The 17,734-nt window shown below is 40.1% G+C and overlaps 1 protein-coding gene across 1 annotated transcript in view; it reads left to right on the forward strand.

Annotated features, from left to right (window-relative positions):
• The window catches only part of LOC118421141 (E3 ubiquitin-protein ligase UBR4-like), a 72,750-nt gene that overhangs the window by 36,036 nt on the left and 18,980 nt on the right, over window positions 1-17,734 (forward strand). The window contains exons 22-38 of the mRNA XM_035828302.1: window positions 1,765-1,855; window positions 2,784-2,868; window positions 3,381-3,508; window positions 5,120-5,247; window positions 5,761-5,804; window positions 6,277-6,467; window positions 6,906-6,949; window positions 7,352-7,493; window positions 9,018-9,099; window positions 9,991-10,164; window positions 12,216-12,337; window positions 12,834-12,987; window positions 13,684-13,727; window positions 15,050-15,130; window positions 15,511-15,544; window positions 15,730-15,783; window positions 15,995-16,239. Of these exons, the coding sequence (XP_035684195.1) occupies window positions 1,765-1,855; window positions 2,784-2,868; window positions 3,381-3,508; window positions 5,120-5,247; window positions 5,761-5,804; window positions 6,277-6,467; window positions 6,906-6,949; window positions 7,352-7,493; window positions 9,018-9,099; window positions 9,991-10,164; window positions 12,216-12,337; window positions 12,834-12,987; window positions 13,684-13,727; window positions 15,050-15,130; window positions 15,511-15,544; window positions 15,730-15,783; window positions 15,995-16,239 (1,843 nt within the window). The remainder of the gene's footprint in view (window positions 1-1,764; window positions 1,856-2,783; window positions 2,869-3,380; window positions 3,509-5,119; window positions 5,248-5,760; window positions 5,805-6,276; window positions 6,468-6,905; window positions 6,950-7,351; window positions 7,494-9,017; window positions 9,100-9,990; window positions 10,165-12,215; window positions 12,338-12,833; window positions 12,988-13,683; window positions 13,728-15,049; window positions 15,131-15,510; window positions 15,545-15,729; window positions 15,784-15,994; window positions 16,240-17,734) is intronic.

The following is a 17,734-nucleotide window of genomic DNA, read 5'->3' on the forward strand; positions in this document are numbered from 1 at the left end:
TTCATAAAATAAAATCCAACCCTCCTCGTAGCCTGCGACCGAGGCTATAAGACACGCGCGTCGGGATGCCATGCCGGGAAACAAAACAATGAAATGTGTATTGGGGGAGGGGTGCTTGTAAAAGTCCAGTAATAACCATCTTGCTTTTCACCTTGCTTGTCGGTATTACCCACTTGTGACAGACATTTAGACATTTGCTGAGTTCATTAGTATTCTGGCGGGTCAAATTTCCGCCCCTCAATATTCAACCAAAAACCAAGCCAGACAGACAATCTCCATAATACCGATATCAACCAAAAACTACACTGTGAAAGTGAACTATACAAATATTGAAGTTCTCCATAACCTAATTATCTTTGTAAAAGTTTGAATCGATTTTTTTTCGACAAACAAGACAGCGACCGACAAAAGAACAACACTTTCATCAATCTAATAGAATCTATGCATTGATAGGCGCCGCACTCCAGGTTAAAGCCTAGATGACAATCAACTCATGTAATGTTGCATAGAAAATAATTCATATGATTAGTTACAGAAATCGGGCACACTCCGTTAAAATTGAATATGTTGCTTTAGTAGTGACTTAAATCTTACACGCTATCTGTATATAGAGGTAAAGTAGTTTGTTGAGTTTCGTGTATACGGCACGATTGTGTTGCATATCTTATTTCGCGTGCTGTTGGCGTCAGTTTCATTATTGACTTTCCCACAAGTACAGACCGAAATGTGGCTAGGGTTCTGGTTATTTTTACTTGACAATTCACATAACTGAATCATCAGACACTTCTCAGCTCTCCATTGTTAACGATAATTGTTCAACACGAGAAGTGTGCAACAGTGGGGTGCGTGGACTCTTCGCGTGCCCTTTTGTGCGCACAGGTTTTCATTGTAGGGGCACGCGGGAACGGGCAGCCCGTGGAAACCCGTGCCCATGGTGAGAACACGTCAGGTTTCACCATCGTGCACAATGTTGGGAACTCGTGGAAATTTGCCTTTAGTGCAGTGTTAGTACAGTTTGTAGGTTCCATTAAAAAGAAGAGCAAAACTCGTGGAAATTTGCCTTTTCGTGCAGTGTTAGTACAGTTTGTAGGTTCCATTAAAAAGAAAAGCAAAAAAAAACCTGCAAATTCTTTTGCACGCTGTCAAACTACAGTTAAGATGCTGCCATTAAATGAAATATATGTGTGCACAGCTTCAATCACAGTTAAATGGTTGTTAACAAGATCTTAACTTGTTTTTAATGGGTTCTCAGTATGACAAAAGTCATGCACATTCACTTAGAACAGTTACCAGACTTTGGATTTCCCCCGTTATCCATTGCAGAGCATGAAGAATGCACTTTGGTATGCTTGTGTCATAACAGCAGAGTATACATGTTACTGTACCTCATACAGCAAAATGTACATCTGGCAAAAAACTTCCCCATCCTAATTCAATACAGATTTTTAAAAAGTTTTAAAAAAGAAAGCATGCTAGGAAACTTTGGTGTGCTCAGAGCGTGATGCTGTAATACAATATGTACAGCTCTAATATTTCCCAGTTTTCTTGGTTTGAATCAGAATGCAGGAGCCACTCAAAAATAATCATTGGAGAAGATGAGGAAACAGGTCACAAAAATGATATTCTATAGATAGGGGATGATTATTGATACATGCACATATATATATAACTTCGTGTGATTTCAAATGAAATAGCCCACAGGGAGTTTGACTCGTGTAAATTAGATTCCAGTCAATAACTACTTTATCCTGACATTACTTGAAGGGACAACACTGTGGCCACACAAGAACTGAATCACATTTTACAGAAGCGGATTGGATCAGCACTGAAAGCCCACAGAACAAAGACAGAGTTGGTAAGGGCACTTTGTGGTTCTTTTCTTGTACAAGGTTTCAGACTTCTTGGAATTGTTCAGGTAACAGAAAGTCACTGAATAAAGAGACTCAGAGACACCCTAGGAGGGTTACAGATGGTTACTGAAATGCGATGGAAAGAAAAGAATGGTCTCTTTATTTATTTTTCATGGCTGTATGTATACCCCTGGATATGTTGCATCTGATGTCGTTTTGATATGTGAAGATGATTAGTCAGAGCAGAGTATACCAAAAAACCCTTTTCTTATATTTCTTGCTTTTTTCTTATACGCAGAAAAAAATTCTTAAAAGAAGAAAGCTTTATGTATTTAAGAAGAACATTTTCTGACGTAATTTTTTACAGCGTTTTTCTTGATTAGAGATTAGAAGCAAAGTCTTTTATCTTCTAAAATCTATCAAGAAAAATGCCTTTTCTCAAAATTTCTTTATACTTAAAAAAAGAATGTAGCAGAATTTCTTTCTTGTTATCACTTGTTTTTATTTCTTGATTTTCTTGTATTTTTCCAGCAGTAATGTTAGAAAGGGAAGAGAAAAATTCAAAATTTTTTATTTTCGTAAACATGAAAAATTTTCTTATTAGACTGTCACAGTAAAACAAGAAATTCAAGCTTGAATTCTTAGAAATTCTTGGAAGTGAAAATCTAAGGAACAATTTCTTACATAAAGAACAAAGTATTCCTTGTAAGAATTCCCATAGAAGGATTCTTCAATTTTCATTGAAATTCATCTTGAAATTCATGATATAAGAAAAATTTGTCCAAACAACTAATTTAGAAAAAGCAAACAATTCAAATTTTTGTTGTGATAGAATGTTTCAGGCCATGTCCTACCCTTCATGTGCAATCATGTACTTATATGATATATATACATAATACATGGAAGTGATGGTTCCTACCTTCCCATGATTAGGGAAGTGCTGTGTGTCATGAACTACTACTACTCGCTGATGCAGTTGAACTTGAAGGAGACTGTTGGGAGGAGCATCTCAGATGCAGTAAGTGGATATTTCTTTACCACTTAAGATATATATCTTATATATCTGTGCCCACATTTTCAACGAAAACGTAGGGGATTGCACATACCGGTAAAAATATAAACTTTTATGCAATTTTGTGAGCTGAAGTTATGATGGTGCTATGAATTACAAGAGAGTAAGCCAAGAAGCAGCTAAATAGAGACAAGGTTGACAATGATTTACAATATTGAAAATAACCAAAGTAAAGTACTATGAGCCCTATTGACAGATTATTCACAATACTAGCTAGACTAAGTGTTCTTTTTAGCAGAAGTGTTTCTGGACTGCTAAGGGGTTACTTTGCTAAGGGGTTTCCCCAGGTGTGTTCATTTTGAACAGAGGGAGATTTTTTTTAGATTCAGATTTGGATTGAGTGATTGGTTTGTACATGTAAGTAAAGTAAACTTGAAGTACTATCCCATAATGATTGATGTGTAAGTAAAATTTCTTCTGAATGTTGTTTTGCCTTACAAGTACATTGGTCTCCACAGCTGTCCAGTTGCTGATGCTGGCAATGCAGAGTTCCAATCCCACAGTTGTAGGCAGCATTACCTTGCCCTGCTTACAGATCTTGCAATGCCTTAGCAAGCCTCCACAACCTACATCCAACAAGAACAAGGTAGGTACAGTTCTTAGTAGGCTCTGGATGACAAGATCGGAATTTGAATACAGTTAAACCTGCCCAAGCGACCACCTCTTCTTAGCGACCAGTGGCCATTACGACCGCTTTTTTTCGGTTCCGAATATTTTCCCCATTAACGTAAGCATTAAGCGACCTCTTCACAACAACCACCTGGCCAACGCGACAGCGACCGCCAAAAATTGGGACTGCACAGGACCAAATACCTGCCCAGAATGACCGCGTCATTTTCAATCTTGAGATGAAACTGAACTGAACCAAAATGAAAGTGTCAGGCAACAGGGGTCGTGGCAGACCGAGAAAAAACTTGGATGGAGTGTGTCAGGAAGGACATGAAGTTGTGCAGTCTCACGGGGGTCAACACACAGGACAGAGCCGCATGGAGGCGTGGTGTGAAGACTGGCCGACTGCTGCCTACCCCTGCGTCAGGGATTCCAGCAGCAATATAATCAAACCATGGATAGTGAGTGAGTGAGTGAGTGAGTGAGATGTCATCGATTTTCCATGATAACTAGCGAGATTTTGTGCCGAAATCCTCCAGTTTGCATTGGATTTTGACTGCCATTACGATGTTTAATATGTTCAAAATAAAGATGGCGGCAGATGCACGTGGGTGGGTCAAAGGGGCAGTGTACTGTAATATGGGAGGAAATTTCATTGTAAGAAAATATGAATTTAGTTGTTACAGATTCTGAAGGTTTATTTTTAATCTTTATGATTATAACGTGAACAAATGCTAAAACGAGTATGGCCTCATACATTTTTAAGAAAGATCCTCGTTACCTCATACCTCAACAAATTACTGTACATGTACCCGTGGGTAAGTCGCTATCTGGACGTAACTGGCATCACCGCAGGCATAGAATTCAAAAGGCACACTGTACAATAATTTCAGTAGATGGGACTTACAGATACGGCGATAAAGAACATTTTTGCGTGCGTGTGCTTGCTATTTCCTAAACACAACGGAAACCATTTATAATATGCATCGGGCATGTTGTGTGTCGATACTCTTCTAACCGACCACCTGTCCAAATCGACTGCTTTTGCCCGGTCCCCAGGGTGGTCGACTTGGCCAGGTTTGACTGTATCTTGAAATTCCTACATGCATGTGGGCTTGCATAGCCCTTTTTCCTAGGCAACCTGTTTTGACAAAATTTCATTGCCTCTCCTCTCTCAAATAAACTATGGGCCTCAAATTCCAGTAGCTGTACCACATACCCACATACCAAATATCATTATCGTATTCCATCCAGAAGTTCTTGAGTTATGCCAACTATAAAAATCCTGAAACACAGACAGACAGACACACTGAAACTATATGTCCATTTTTCATGGAGATGATAATGATGTCATCCCAAGAACCATGTCATAAGACAGCTGATTTCCTAACAACCAGATGATATAATCTATTACATTGTCTTTTAATAATACTCACTCACTCACTTTATAATAATAATCTCTTAAACCAGTAATCTGTGCAATGTGGTGTCTAAAATACATGTACAATGTATGTCCTTGTTGAGTATATTATGTTTGGTTATTTACTTGTATTTACTTGACGGGCATATGATGTAATAATTTTCGCAGGATAAATCTGTATCAGAGCTTGGGAGCCGGCTGTCCCAAGGAGCCCAGGTCTATGTTCATGCCAAGAGTTGGCTGGAAGGAGACAGTCAGCTGGGTACAAGTCATGAAGGAGAGAGTTCCACAGAAAGGTCAGTTACATACTATTACAGGAATCTCAAATAATTATTCCTCAATCGTAATATGTCTAAACTTGAAACCTGTCTAAACTTGAAACTACTGTTTGGAGACCTTCATTGGGAAATAACAGAAATAAGTCCAAGCAGTGGCATTGCATGAGTACATTATTTCTCTGACATTCAAAATTAATGAAGTTAAGGTAAACGTTTATGCCATATTATCATCAAAGTGTACAATAATTGATCCAATGAAAAAATTGCGCTGTTCCCTAGCCGGCTATACAAGTACTTCTCTGGCTGGCTTAGTCTAATCTCCAAGCAGATTCTACAGTGGCATTAAGATAGTACCAAACTGGCCAAGGAATGTAGTTACCCAAAAGGTGTCCATTTGCCCCGGTACCAAAACACACTCCTAGGCCGGCTTCACTCCTCTGCCAGCTTTTGATACTATCTTATGCTACCGTAGGATCTGCCTGGAGATTAGGCTTACTCCTCTATTTGTTCCATTTCTACGTTTTTTCCTAGACTAGTGCTTGTGCATCAATGTGCTAGACCGCAGCAGAATGAGAGTAGCACCATTTGAAAGAGATTACAAACTTAGAAATGACCCCAGTAACAGTAGGAAAATTCTATTTTTAGAGGGAAAAAGTCCACTGGAAAGGATTCAATGTTCTTTAATTGTAAATATAAAAAAATTAAAATATTTTTTTTTCTGGTTGTCTTCGGTTGTTTTGATGTGATCCTCATGTTAATTGATAAGCGCCGGCGAAGCGCCAACTTCAAGGTACTTTTTCCTGACGATATCCCTACTACACGTCAAGACAGATCTTTTTTCAAAAGCACTTGTTTTATCTGAAACATTATGTATCTTGGGCCTAGGAACTTTTTTTGGCTTGTGGAGGGCCAAGGAGAACCTTCTTGGCTTGGGGAGAGAGCCATGGAAAACAATGTTTCCTTCAATGTATTCATGACAATTGCATGTGCAGACGAAATTACATGACTGTGCTGTGAGAAGATGATAATGTGACCTTTTTTGAACAGGGAAAGCAGAGGTTGATGCTCATACCAAGTACCTGATGGAGAAGTATGGCTGGCGTTGGCATGAAAAGGTGTTTGGTCCTCCGATCAAGTTGACTCTCGGCACAAATGCCTGGATCTACAGGATTGTTTTCAACCCTGCCTCTCAACAGGCTCGACAAGCAGCCTGTGACATCATCTACACTTTTGCCCAGGTCTGTTTTGCCAGACTGAGTTCTACTCTCAGACTATTATTCTCAGTTACATGTGCATGTAGGACTGGTACTGTTGGTACACACTGGGCCGAGGTATGATTTTTGGCTGGGTTTGTTGCTGTAAAAATCATTTTGAATACTTAGGTAACTAAGGATATCCGAATAAGTCAGTCTGAGCAGTAATCTCCTGATAATGAAGTACAATGTATTATTATGCATCCTGGCATTGGTATCTGTTACTAACAAAAACCTAACATACTTTCTGTACTATGTCGTGTTACAGTTGTAATAGATGGCCAGAGTCACATCTCCCTTCTCCTTATTGCTGTATATCTTTGTGTCTGATGAATTTTTATTGCATAATGTTAGGAAGGGGATGAACTGAGTGAATTTTGTCAGACCATTATGACCTTCCCTTTGATCTCTCTGCTGCTGCAGCAACAAGAGGAACGGTACCAGCAGGTGTTGGACCTCTTAACAAGGTTGGTGTTCTGCTGTCAGGATAAACATTGATTACACATTGAGTATCTGTGTGCGTGTTTGTGTGTGTGTGTGTGTGTGTGTGCATGTGTGTGTGTGTGTGCATGTGTGCTTGTGTGTGTGCATGTTTGTGTGTGTGTGTGTGTGTGTGTGCATGTGTGTGTGCATGTGTGCTTGTGTGTGTGCATTTAAGTGTTTGTGTGTGTATTTGTGGGTCTGCATGTGTGTGTGATGTGTGCAGTGTGCATGATTGTGTTAACTTTGTGTTTTTGTGTGTATGTTTGTGTCTGCATGTGTTAATTTGGACGTGTGTGTGTTAATTTGTGAGTGTGTCTGTGTGTGTGCATGCGTGTGTGCAACTTAAATAGCTCCTTAAATATGTATGTACAACTGCCTCCTGACAGGTTTCTGTGTGAATTGGGGGCCATGGGAGAGAATGGATCTGAGTTCATGGCATTATACAAGAAGCTGTCTGCACCAAAGGAATGGAAAAAGTATCTTGCCATCAAGGGACTCTTACCCCACCTGGGCCATCTCATCACCAAGGTTAGCTGTATGAATCTCCGAGATCGATATCCCTGTGTGCCACATCTCGTGTTACTCACAGTGTGGCACATCTGCTAGCCTGTTACTCACTGTTTGGCACATTCCTATAGCCTGTTACTCACAGGCTCGGTGTGGGAACCAATGTAAGAAAGGACAGAAAGGATCACCCAGGATCGAACCCGGGCTGGCAAATCACAAACTAGGCAGTGTAACTACTACGCCGAAAAGGCTGATCAGCTGATTAGTGTGGCTGTTTGTAGCTACTTAAACCCCCCAATGTTACACAGCGTTACATAAAGGAGGCTATAACCTCCATGGTTATATGAAGGGGACAGTTTCTAAGATAGTAAAGAAACTGTAGACTCTGAGATGCTTCATCGAAACATGTGCGTTAAATTGATCAAAGCAAAGCAAACATTTCAATACGATCAATACTCGAGAAACTAAAAATGTAGGAAGATGGGATAATGCATCTATACTGGTCTAACTGGGAACAGAACAGCTCATCAGAAATTCCATCATTTGTCCCAGCAGTGCAGGTGAAATGTGGGAGGCAGTGACATTGATCAAAACACAACAGGACGGCAGAGGTTCCAATATACTGCAGCCAAAACGTCATCGACCAGCTTGAGCTGGAACATGTTTTGATGTGTACGGAATTCTTCAGTTGAAAACACCAACATACTCAAGAAAATCAGAAATTGGTCTCCTGCTCTTTTAAGGTCAGGTTGGGGACTGTGATCTGGGAAGACGATCTGACATATGTCCCAAAAAACAATGGGAACAATGAGAAGAAGACTGTGAGAAAAGGCACCATCACCAGGGTCATGAAGAACTAGGAGAAGAATGTAGCCTGTTTGCATGCTAGGAAATCCTCATGTTTTTAATTAACAAAAATGTGTGTACATTTTGTATTGTAACAGTGGGGCGTTTAAGTAGCACCAAACAGCCATGCCAATTGGCTAGTCAGTCTTTTCAGTAAGTGGTTTATGGCACTACTGGTGTTTTCCTCTGCCGGCCCGGGTTTGATCCCGGGTGTCGTCATGTTGTTTCTTTCTGTTTCTACTCCTTTCTTACATTGGTTCCCACACCGGGAATCGAACCAGGGCCATGTTTTGAGTCAGTTAAGCATGGACGAAGCAACTCTTATACAAATAGCAGTGGTATGCCATGTCCATGTTGAACATGGCTTGATTTGATTTGAATGGAAATGGCAAGAAGACAATACACGTGGCCAATATAATCTCCAAGCAGATCTTGCGGTGGCATAAGATAGTATCATAAGGAGTTTAGTCAGCAGAGGAGTTTTATTCCACGGCAGCATAAATCATATAGATATAGATATAATTATGCTAATTCAATTGTATGCATGACATCCTTCTTCTTCTTCTTCTTGCATGACATGCACATCAATTTCTGTTAGTTTCTTTAATTCACACATTGCCATTTAGTTTTGAGGTTCCCGTACGATATCATCCATAATTGAATCAACAAAGCCTAACCTGTGCAAATTTTGTTGTGTAGGAGGTTGAAGAGCTTACTCTTCATGAGGAGAAACAGAAGGGCTCCGACTTGACAAAGGGCTGTGCTCTCAAGATGCTGACAGGTGCTTCTATCCACGTTTCTAATTGGATTCAATAAACCAGAACACCTTATAGTTCAAATTGATATATTTGTACCTGCAAGCATGATTAGTTACGATATTTTCTATAATATGTGCTTTTATCAGGACACTTAGATTCCAATTACAGATGATGACAGAGGCATTTATGAAAGTTCTGCGTATGTGCCAGTTATAGGATTTCTGCTGTAACGTTGTTTTACGTAGGGCTGGGTATCGGTACAGCGTACCGGTACAAAACAAACCGGTTTTTCTTATTGGACCGGTCCAGAAAAAACGGACCTGAAAAAATTACGTGGATCGGATGTTGGACCGATTAGAAAATTAACAGATTATTTTATTAGGCATTCACACGTTTTTGCGCTTGCAGGTGGAAGAAAATAACAAGAGTGAAGTAGAGTAGAGTTTATAGTAATTTCTACCAAGTTTAATAGCCAATTGTACAGGTGCAGTTAGCGTTGTAGGATTTTAAAATGCCAGTGTAAGTCTAATACTCCACCAAACAGATTTCTTTGTAGTTAAATGGACCATTGGTATGAGTCATACTGAATCAGGTTCAGCTCCGGACCTGGACCTGATCCTCTGGACCTGAACCGGACCTGGACCTGAATGTTCTGTACCGGTACCCAGCCCTAGTCTTGAGTAATTTTTAAACAACGACACTAAGTTGATGAAAGTTATGTAATATAACCTATCCTATTGCTTGATATCAAAATGAAATTGTGTTATCCAAAAATTATTGTTAATTTGTTTTGCAATTTATACATTTATGCATAAACCTAATATAGTATAGATGCTTTTAAAATCATCATTAAATATCATCAGTGCTCAAATGTACTATAATTTCTATGTTTTGCATTCCTCCTGTACTTGTAGAGTTGCTTGCTTCTCTGGTAGATGTGGAAGTCATCAAACAGCAGTACAAGAAACGGCTTGTTGGTGTTCTTCTCCACGGATACCTCTGTTTGCGGCGGCTCCTGGTACAGAGGACCAAATTCATCGATGAGACCCAGGAGATGTTGCTGGAACTGCTGGAAGACATTTCAACTGGTAGGAGCGACAAATAGATTATCCACCCCGACTTTGGCAATAACTTGAAACATGTTTCAGATTTTAAAATGTTTAAGAATTGCATACTTAAATATAATACAGTTACAAAGTAGTATAGGTAAAAATGGAGGTGTGCAGGTATTTCCGATGTCTATCTGCAACTAACCAGAGTCTGCTGCGCAGGCCCGAGAAGCGTACACTTGAATCTGGAGCTCCTGTCTTCCCCCCTATCTGTTCCTGCTGTATCTTCTGCCTAGCGTGCCTCTTTGACCCTGGAGTAATTTTTGGCTGTGGGTAACTGCTAGTTGCCAGTTTTAGCAAGCTCAGCTCGCCCGTGAAATTTGTCCTGACAAGCAAGATGGCAGCACCCGTGTGCCGCCAACATGGGTTTTCTCCTTCATGAATTGAGAAGGACTTCAGTGATGATGATGGTTTATTGAGTACATACAGTTCACATTGTCAAAACAACTAGCAAATCCATAGCAATTGGTGAATAATTATTGCAGTACTGACAATTACATGCTAGTAGACTTATTAAGTTGACCATCACTGGAATCAGAACAATGTAAAGAGTAAAAGATATAATACATCTAAAATCAACTTTAAGCTTAAATTTACTTAACTTACTAGTTTTAAAATCATGTGGCATTAAGTACAATATCGAGCAAGCATGTATTAGGGATGTTATTGCCAGAATCATCCAGGGTTTGTCAAGGTGGTGCAAACGGAGACACTTTAGGGGAAAGTACTCATCAATTTTGGATTGAAGGGTACTGCACATTGCCTGAGACTTTTCACTTGTGGCCATGTAGACCTTCTGCCAATGGTGAGAGGTTATCCACTGGCCGAAGTGTGCAGTGCAGAGTCAGGGTTGGGTCTACTTGATCCGCCCTACACGTTTATTGTTAACAGTTCTCTTTTTCGGATGCATCATCACAATGTTATGGTCACTGTTCCCAAGTGGGTCCAACACAGGAGATGAACACTAAGAATGTAAGTTTGTGATGGGGAGGTCAAGTGTAGCTTGGCCCTTAGTTGGTTGTCTGATGACCTGCTGTAGGATGTGACTCTTGCAAAGTCTGCTAACGTCCACATGGTTGAAGCTCGGGGCGAGTTATTTCTATTCATTTATAACTATTTATAACTATTCATTTCAGGCGTTGGCATCAGCTACCTGCGCGACGCAGCTCGTTTACCATGCTACACTAAAGCAAACACTACTTAAGAGTTAAGTTTGAATTCACCAAGCAGCATCAAATTAGGTGTAATTAGGATACATCCGGATCTTATTTTGGACACGAATAATCATATCCGGATTCGTTAACCCTAGTATGAACGCAAATGGATATACATGTATCCTGATTTACGCCGTATCCGTATATATCCCGATACGCAAATCCTAGTATGAACGGGGCCTAAAGCACTTGATGTAATGGAATATCATTTCTCACGTACATAGGCACCCCTCCAGATAAGCCTAGGGGCAAACGTGAGAAAGTTGTATATAGGCCTGTATATCTGTGACTTTTGCTTGTGTAGACTCACTGAACCATGTTTCTAAGATAATGGCATTATCTGTTAGCTGATATTCAAACTCATCGAGTTTATTGTATAACAATTGGGCATTGCTCAGGAATATTGTTGGCAGATTGTAAGGTGTTGTCACTTCAGTCATACCTTTTAGTCGGAATGTATTGACATCATACCTGATAGAGCGCAGCAAGACACAATCCAAAATAGAAAGCCCAATAAAAACAACTAAAAAATGTCAAAAAACAGCCAGAGCCTAACCTCTGCTTGGAGAGTAAATTACAGTACAATTGCAATTGCATTTGACTTGTTTAGTTTGGAGGACTTCTCTACTCCACTTAGTACAACAGACCTCCAGCGCATCCATTCATCTCCTCCAAGTCGCATCATTTAAACCAGCAGAACAAGCGGTTTAACCGGCCACTTATTGTAGGTTCTTGACCCTTGTCTAGCGGGCATTCCTTCACCAGTCTACTATACAATCTTTGCACAATGTACATGCTTGATCTTATCTTTCACAGGAAATGAAGTGGAGACCAGATCGTTCATGGCCGTGTGCGTGGAAACCTTACAGAAGTACCCTCTGTCTGACCTGGTCACTCCTGTCTTCATCTTTGAACGTCTCTGCAACATCATCTTCCCTGTGAGTATTCACCAAGTCCTCATCAATGGTGACTCATCCAAAGTAAAAAGTTGATTCTAGACCCCCTTATGTATCTATATAATATTATGTATGTACATGTATGTATGTATGTACAGCCAAACCTGTATTAGCCGCCACCTTTGCATAGCGACCACCTGGCCACATTTCTCCAGTCCCATGAGTGGCTGCTATAGACAGGTTTGACATACATGCATACATACATATGTGTGTGTGTGTGTATATGTGTGTGTGTGTGTGTTGTATATGTACACTTGCTATTGGCATTTCACATGATGATTCTGTATCTGTGTTTACATAGCAAGTATAACCGCCCTTCAGCATAACACACCAGCTTCGCAGGCACGCGGCAGCAGCTGGGTATATTATACTGAACTGTCACACCGAACTTTGGCACATCTACACATGTAGCTGTTCAGCTGTAATTTATGTCTACTACAGTATACATGTTTGAACTGTTGATGTTTTCATGTCACAGGAGGAACAAGAGGCCACAGAATTCTTCATAACTCTTGACAAAGACCCTCAGCAGGAAGACTTTCTTCAAGGCCGCATGCAAGGAAACCCATACAGCTCTAATGAGCCTGGTTTGGGACCCTTAATGAGAGATGTGAAGAACAAGATCTGCCAAGGTACATGTTTATTCATTCAACTGTCTTTAGTGAGAAATGTTAGGAAACTGTATGTGAAAGTGATGTCTATCCAGTTTAGCTCACTGAAGAGCTACATGTATCCTTCCACTGCTTGTGACAGGGAAGACAGACGCTGAGTGCCCTGCCCTGTTCAGTGTCCAGTATTCTGACTTTGTCCCGTGACACGGCCCAATGATTCAATGTGGATGTGTTGAGAGACTTCTGACGACAGCAATCTGGGTCGTTTGTGTTCAAGGAATCTGGTTCTCAGTGAGCATTTTGTCTCTCCAATGTAGCTAGGATTCTTATCAAGTCCTTTTCTTGTAGTTCCCTGACATGAAATGTGGTGGACAACTCTTGAGTTATGTTGTCCACATCCAAACACACAAAAATACAAACTTAAGCCCACTGCAGTACCATAGAAAAGAACTTGACCTTCCTTTCTACCCCTGCACACTTACCAAATATCACCAGCTGAAGATTCATCCTCAACTTCTCGAGTTATATGCATATGATGTTGACCTACATACATGCAGAGCCATCACAGCATGGCTTAACCAATTCCATAGCCTCCATGGAATTACATGTTTGTATACTGTAACAACTACATTGAAAACTGTAAGAACAGTGATGTAACAGATTGTACCTACAATGTATGAACCTTATTTAGTCACATTTTTCTGTTCTTGATTGCAGATTGTGAACTTGTTGCCTTACTTGAGGATGACAGTGGTATGGAGGTAAGGATCATTACAGTTTAACACAATACAAACCTGCCTGTACAAAACTGGTACTGCTACCATACATATGCATGATTGTACATGTGTACTGTTCCAAAATACATGTAACGTTACATGCATGATAGAAAATGGTGATTTTTAGTTAACAATCATCTTTGCTGTGCGGACAAAACTCTATACAATTTCAAATAGAACAAGAGTTCAGAGACCTGACGTATCTCCATGAAAACGTGCATGTCATGAAATGGGTAAAATGTATGAAGTCTACGTCACATGTAATTTCTGACAAAAACAAGCTTCCATCAACTTCCGACAACTGCTGTTATGTGGCTAACTTCGTACATGGGGTAAGTGTAAATTATGCCAGTTTGCATAATTTACCCTTTATGATGTACATCACTGTCTTAGCTACCTAGATACCAAATATCAACTAAATTTGTTGTTCCCTTGTTCGGTTATCCTCCTTAGAAGATTTGACAAAAATGCCTCTGCAGTTCCAGAGCAATCTGCTGGGGACCCAAACATACACCACGTATTTCTTACGTTACAAGACTGCCCCCAAACATGAAGACTATAGCACATCAAGGTCATGAGATACAAAAACAGAATTTCTGGTGCAGTACGAAGGTCACATACCATACAGGTCATGCAAATTGACTTTGACCTTAGTCTTCCCAACACCTACCTACATACCAAATGTTGTAATCCATCCAGAGGTTCTTGAGTTATGCTGACTACAAAAATTGCGAAACACAGACAAACACACCCAAAACAAGAGTTCATATCTCCTTGAAATATATTGATTATGCAAATGACTTTCACATCTGCATAACTCATGCTTGCTTATGTTCACCTTTAACTAACTTACAAAGGTCACAATGTTGACAATCCAATCATTTACTACATGTACTAAGAATTTGGACACTTTCACATTAATTAATGCAAATCAGGGACTTATTTGCACAATTGGAATCTGCTAATCTTCCACCTGCCACAAACTACATATGTTACATGTATTTGAGTCCTATAATGGAAAAAAACTGTAAATATACCTCAATTTTTCATGGAGGTAACTATATCTCCATTTGTCATGGAGATAGTTTAAGATTTTGGCCCTGGCATATTGTCTAGAGGCTTTGAGTCTATGCTAACTCCATGGCAATGGACAGGATTTTCTAGGTTTGGCAGGAGCAATTTGCCAATTAGCATAATATCCCTTTTATATATTATTTACATCTTGATGAGGAAATTTTTAATTTTTCTTTGTGAAATTCATGACAACAACCACTAAATATTTTTAAAATCTCTGCTCTTTGTTGCAGCTACTGGTTAACAATAAGATTGTAAGCCTGGACCTGCTGGTTCAAGATGTCTACAGGAAGATATGGTGTGCAGAGCATGAGGTTAGCAAAAATCATTTGGAAATTTACTTTTCAGAATCTGAATTCACTTAGTCTGTTGCCATTGTTCTTTTTCTTACAATTTATCCTCCAATAGTAAATTAACAATGATAATGTAACATACACATAGTACACAGATGAATTAGAAGTGCTGCACATTATCTGATTGCATAATCCAGATCAGCTTGGTTTCCAGTCAAAATGTGAAAATCCTAGCATTATTAACATTAAACAGAGTTCATCCATATCTACTACCAGTAAAAAGATAATTGACTTTAATGTGATGAATGTTTGATGATAAACCTGTATATATGTCCACATGCCTTACTGATAACCTTGATGTACCATTCTGCTTGGTGACATTCTATTTTACGCCATTCCAGGGTGAAGCCATGAGAGTGGTGTACAGAATGAGAGGTAAGAGAGATACTTGAACTCACTACACTGTGAACTTAACTCTGATATGCCATTTGTCTATCCTGAACATAGTGACTGTAGTTCCATCACTATGAATTTTTGAGTTAACATCCATGGCAGACTATTGCAATTATACTTCAGTGAGATAAACATTCCCAAATTTGACATTCCTAATTCTCTGACAGGACTGCTTGGGGATGCTACAGAAGAATTTGTGGAAACTTTAGAGAACACTGCAGGTAAGAGAAAAGAGTTGTTCAGTTGTCTCCTTGTATGTTTTGACATTTTAGTACTATCAAGAGTATCTTACATAATGATAACAGTAATAAGAGTTAGTCATTTACAATTTATGACTGTCACAATTATGACTTTTGATGCACGTTTTCATAGTATGCTGCACTAAAGCCATTATTACAGGAAACATGACAGCTCCCGTTGCTCCATCCACAGATACTGAGGTAGATACTGAGGAAACCTACAAGCTTGCCTCAGTACTTAGTGAATGTGGAGGTCTCCAGGCCATGTTACGGCGCTTTTCATCAATCACAGATTTAGTTCGTGGAGGAGATTTGCTTCAAGTGTTGCTGAAGTTGTTCAGCTATTGTGTGAAGCTGAAGGTGAACAGACAGGCACTGATCCAGCCTAGCCTCAACACTCTTCCCATCATGCTGGGAACTCTCAACCTGGTTTTGCAGGTGGGTTTTCTACCAATAACTATGTGTTACTATCAATTCTATCAAGTGTGATGATTTGGCCACGCTGACTTAATTTTGTGGGTGACACCTCTGGAGACCCCAAAACTCATGCAAGAGGAGAAAAGAAAAAATCTGGCAAAAATGCTGCTAAACCACAGGACTACAAAGTTGGTACCATAGAAGCCAGTTAATTGCTCATCGGATAATCGGATACTTTGGTCAAAATACCAAACCAGCTTCCATTGTTAGTGACTTTGCTTATCTGCATGACGTCAGATGTCACCAATGCCGGATAATTGCATGAAAATGTGTCAAATATCATCAACAAGTCAACTGAAAATGCTTTCTAACAATTGACATATGCAGTACAACAGCGTTCCCGCCAGGCATACGTCTTTACGTCTTTGGACGCATTTTTTTCTGGAAAGACGCACTCGGCTTGGCTGAATGCGTCCATAAAAAATTCTGAAAGAAAGGCTGCTGACCTGTACCACCAGTGTACAAAATGTATCTGGAATCTTTAAAAAAAATCTGTCTTTATAAGAAGGAATCCTACCTTTACAATTTATACTTCAAATTCTTCACTTTCCGGTCATTCCAGTAGTCTGGGCATGGGGCGGAGCGCGGCACATTTTACTACTAGCGGACCCATGTACGACACACCCAGCCACGTGCCAGTCTGAGCCGTCCGTTGCGCAATGTAATTTTTTGTAGTCCGGGAAATACATCTGACAGTCAGCATTCTTTAACACTCGAAGAAATCTTATGCAGATTTTATATTCTGATATTAACATGATACTAATTTTCACGTATTTGTTAAAGATTTGTGGGCAATACTAGTATTGAACGAACAAACTGTTCTGCGCGAGTGCTGCACATCTCAACAAATGTTCTCACGCTGTGGGCAGTTGATTGGCAGTCGGTATTTTTGACAACAGGCCGCCGGCGCCAAGCAGTCTAGATTGGCCACCAGGTCAAATCCAATCATCTTAATAACCAATCAGCATTCGATAAATGTAATGTTACACTCTGTCATTGGTCACCGGGGAAAAAAAGTTACCGAGTATTAGCGCACGTGACGTTGGTAGCCGCCCGTACCCCCGTGTCGTCTGGCAACTTGTGTTTCTTCCCTAGCTGCTAACAATTTACTATTTAAGTTTCCCCATTTATCCAAGTTAAAAAACGTGCGCGGTAAATAAGTGAAGAATTCAAAACTATACACTTTATTTCTTATTTACAAAAATTCTTTTGTTTCAAAAAGACAAAATTTGCGGCAGAAAAGGGGCCGCAATATTGTTGTCAGGCGTCGATCGAGTCGGTTGTGCACTAACGTTGGCCTCCGTGGCACATGGCTCGGCACGCCCCCCTCCCCAGATGGATCGTCGATCGCAGCGCCCAGCACGTTGGGACGTCTTTCTGGCTACTGCTTCAAGGCTACACCGGCACTGATCACTGCCAAAGAGGCAGCAGATCGTCCTCCTTCGAGTAATGTATA

Source organism: Branchiostoma floridae, chromosome 8 (genome assembly GCF_000003815.2).
Source record: "Branchiostoma floridae strain S238N-H82 chromosome 8, Bfl_VNyyK, whole genome shotgun sequence".
Taxonomy (NCBI): domain Eukaryota; kingdom Metazoa; phylum Chordata; class Leptocardii; order Amphioxiformes; family Branchiostomatidae; genus Branchiostoma; species Branchiostoma floridae.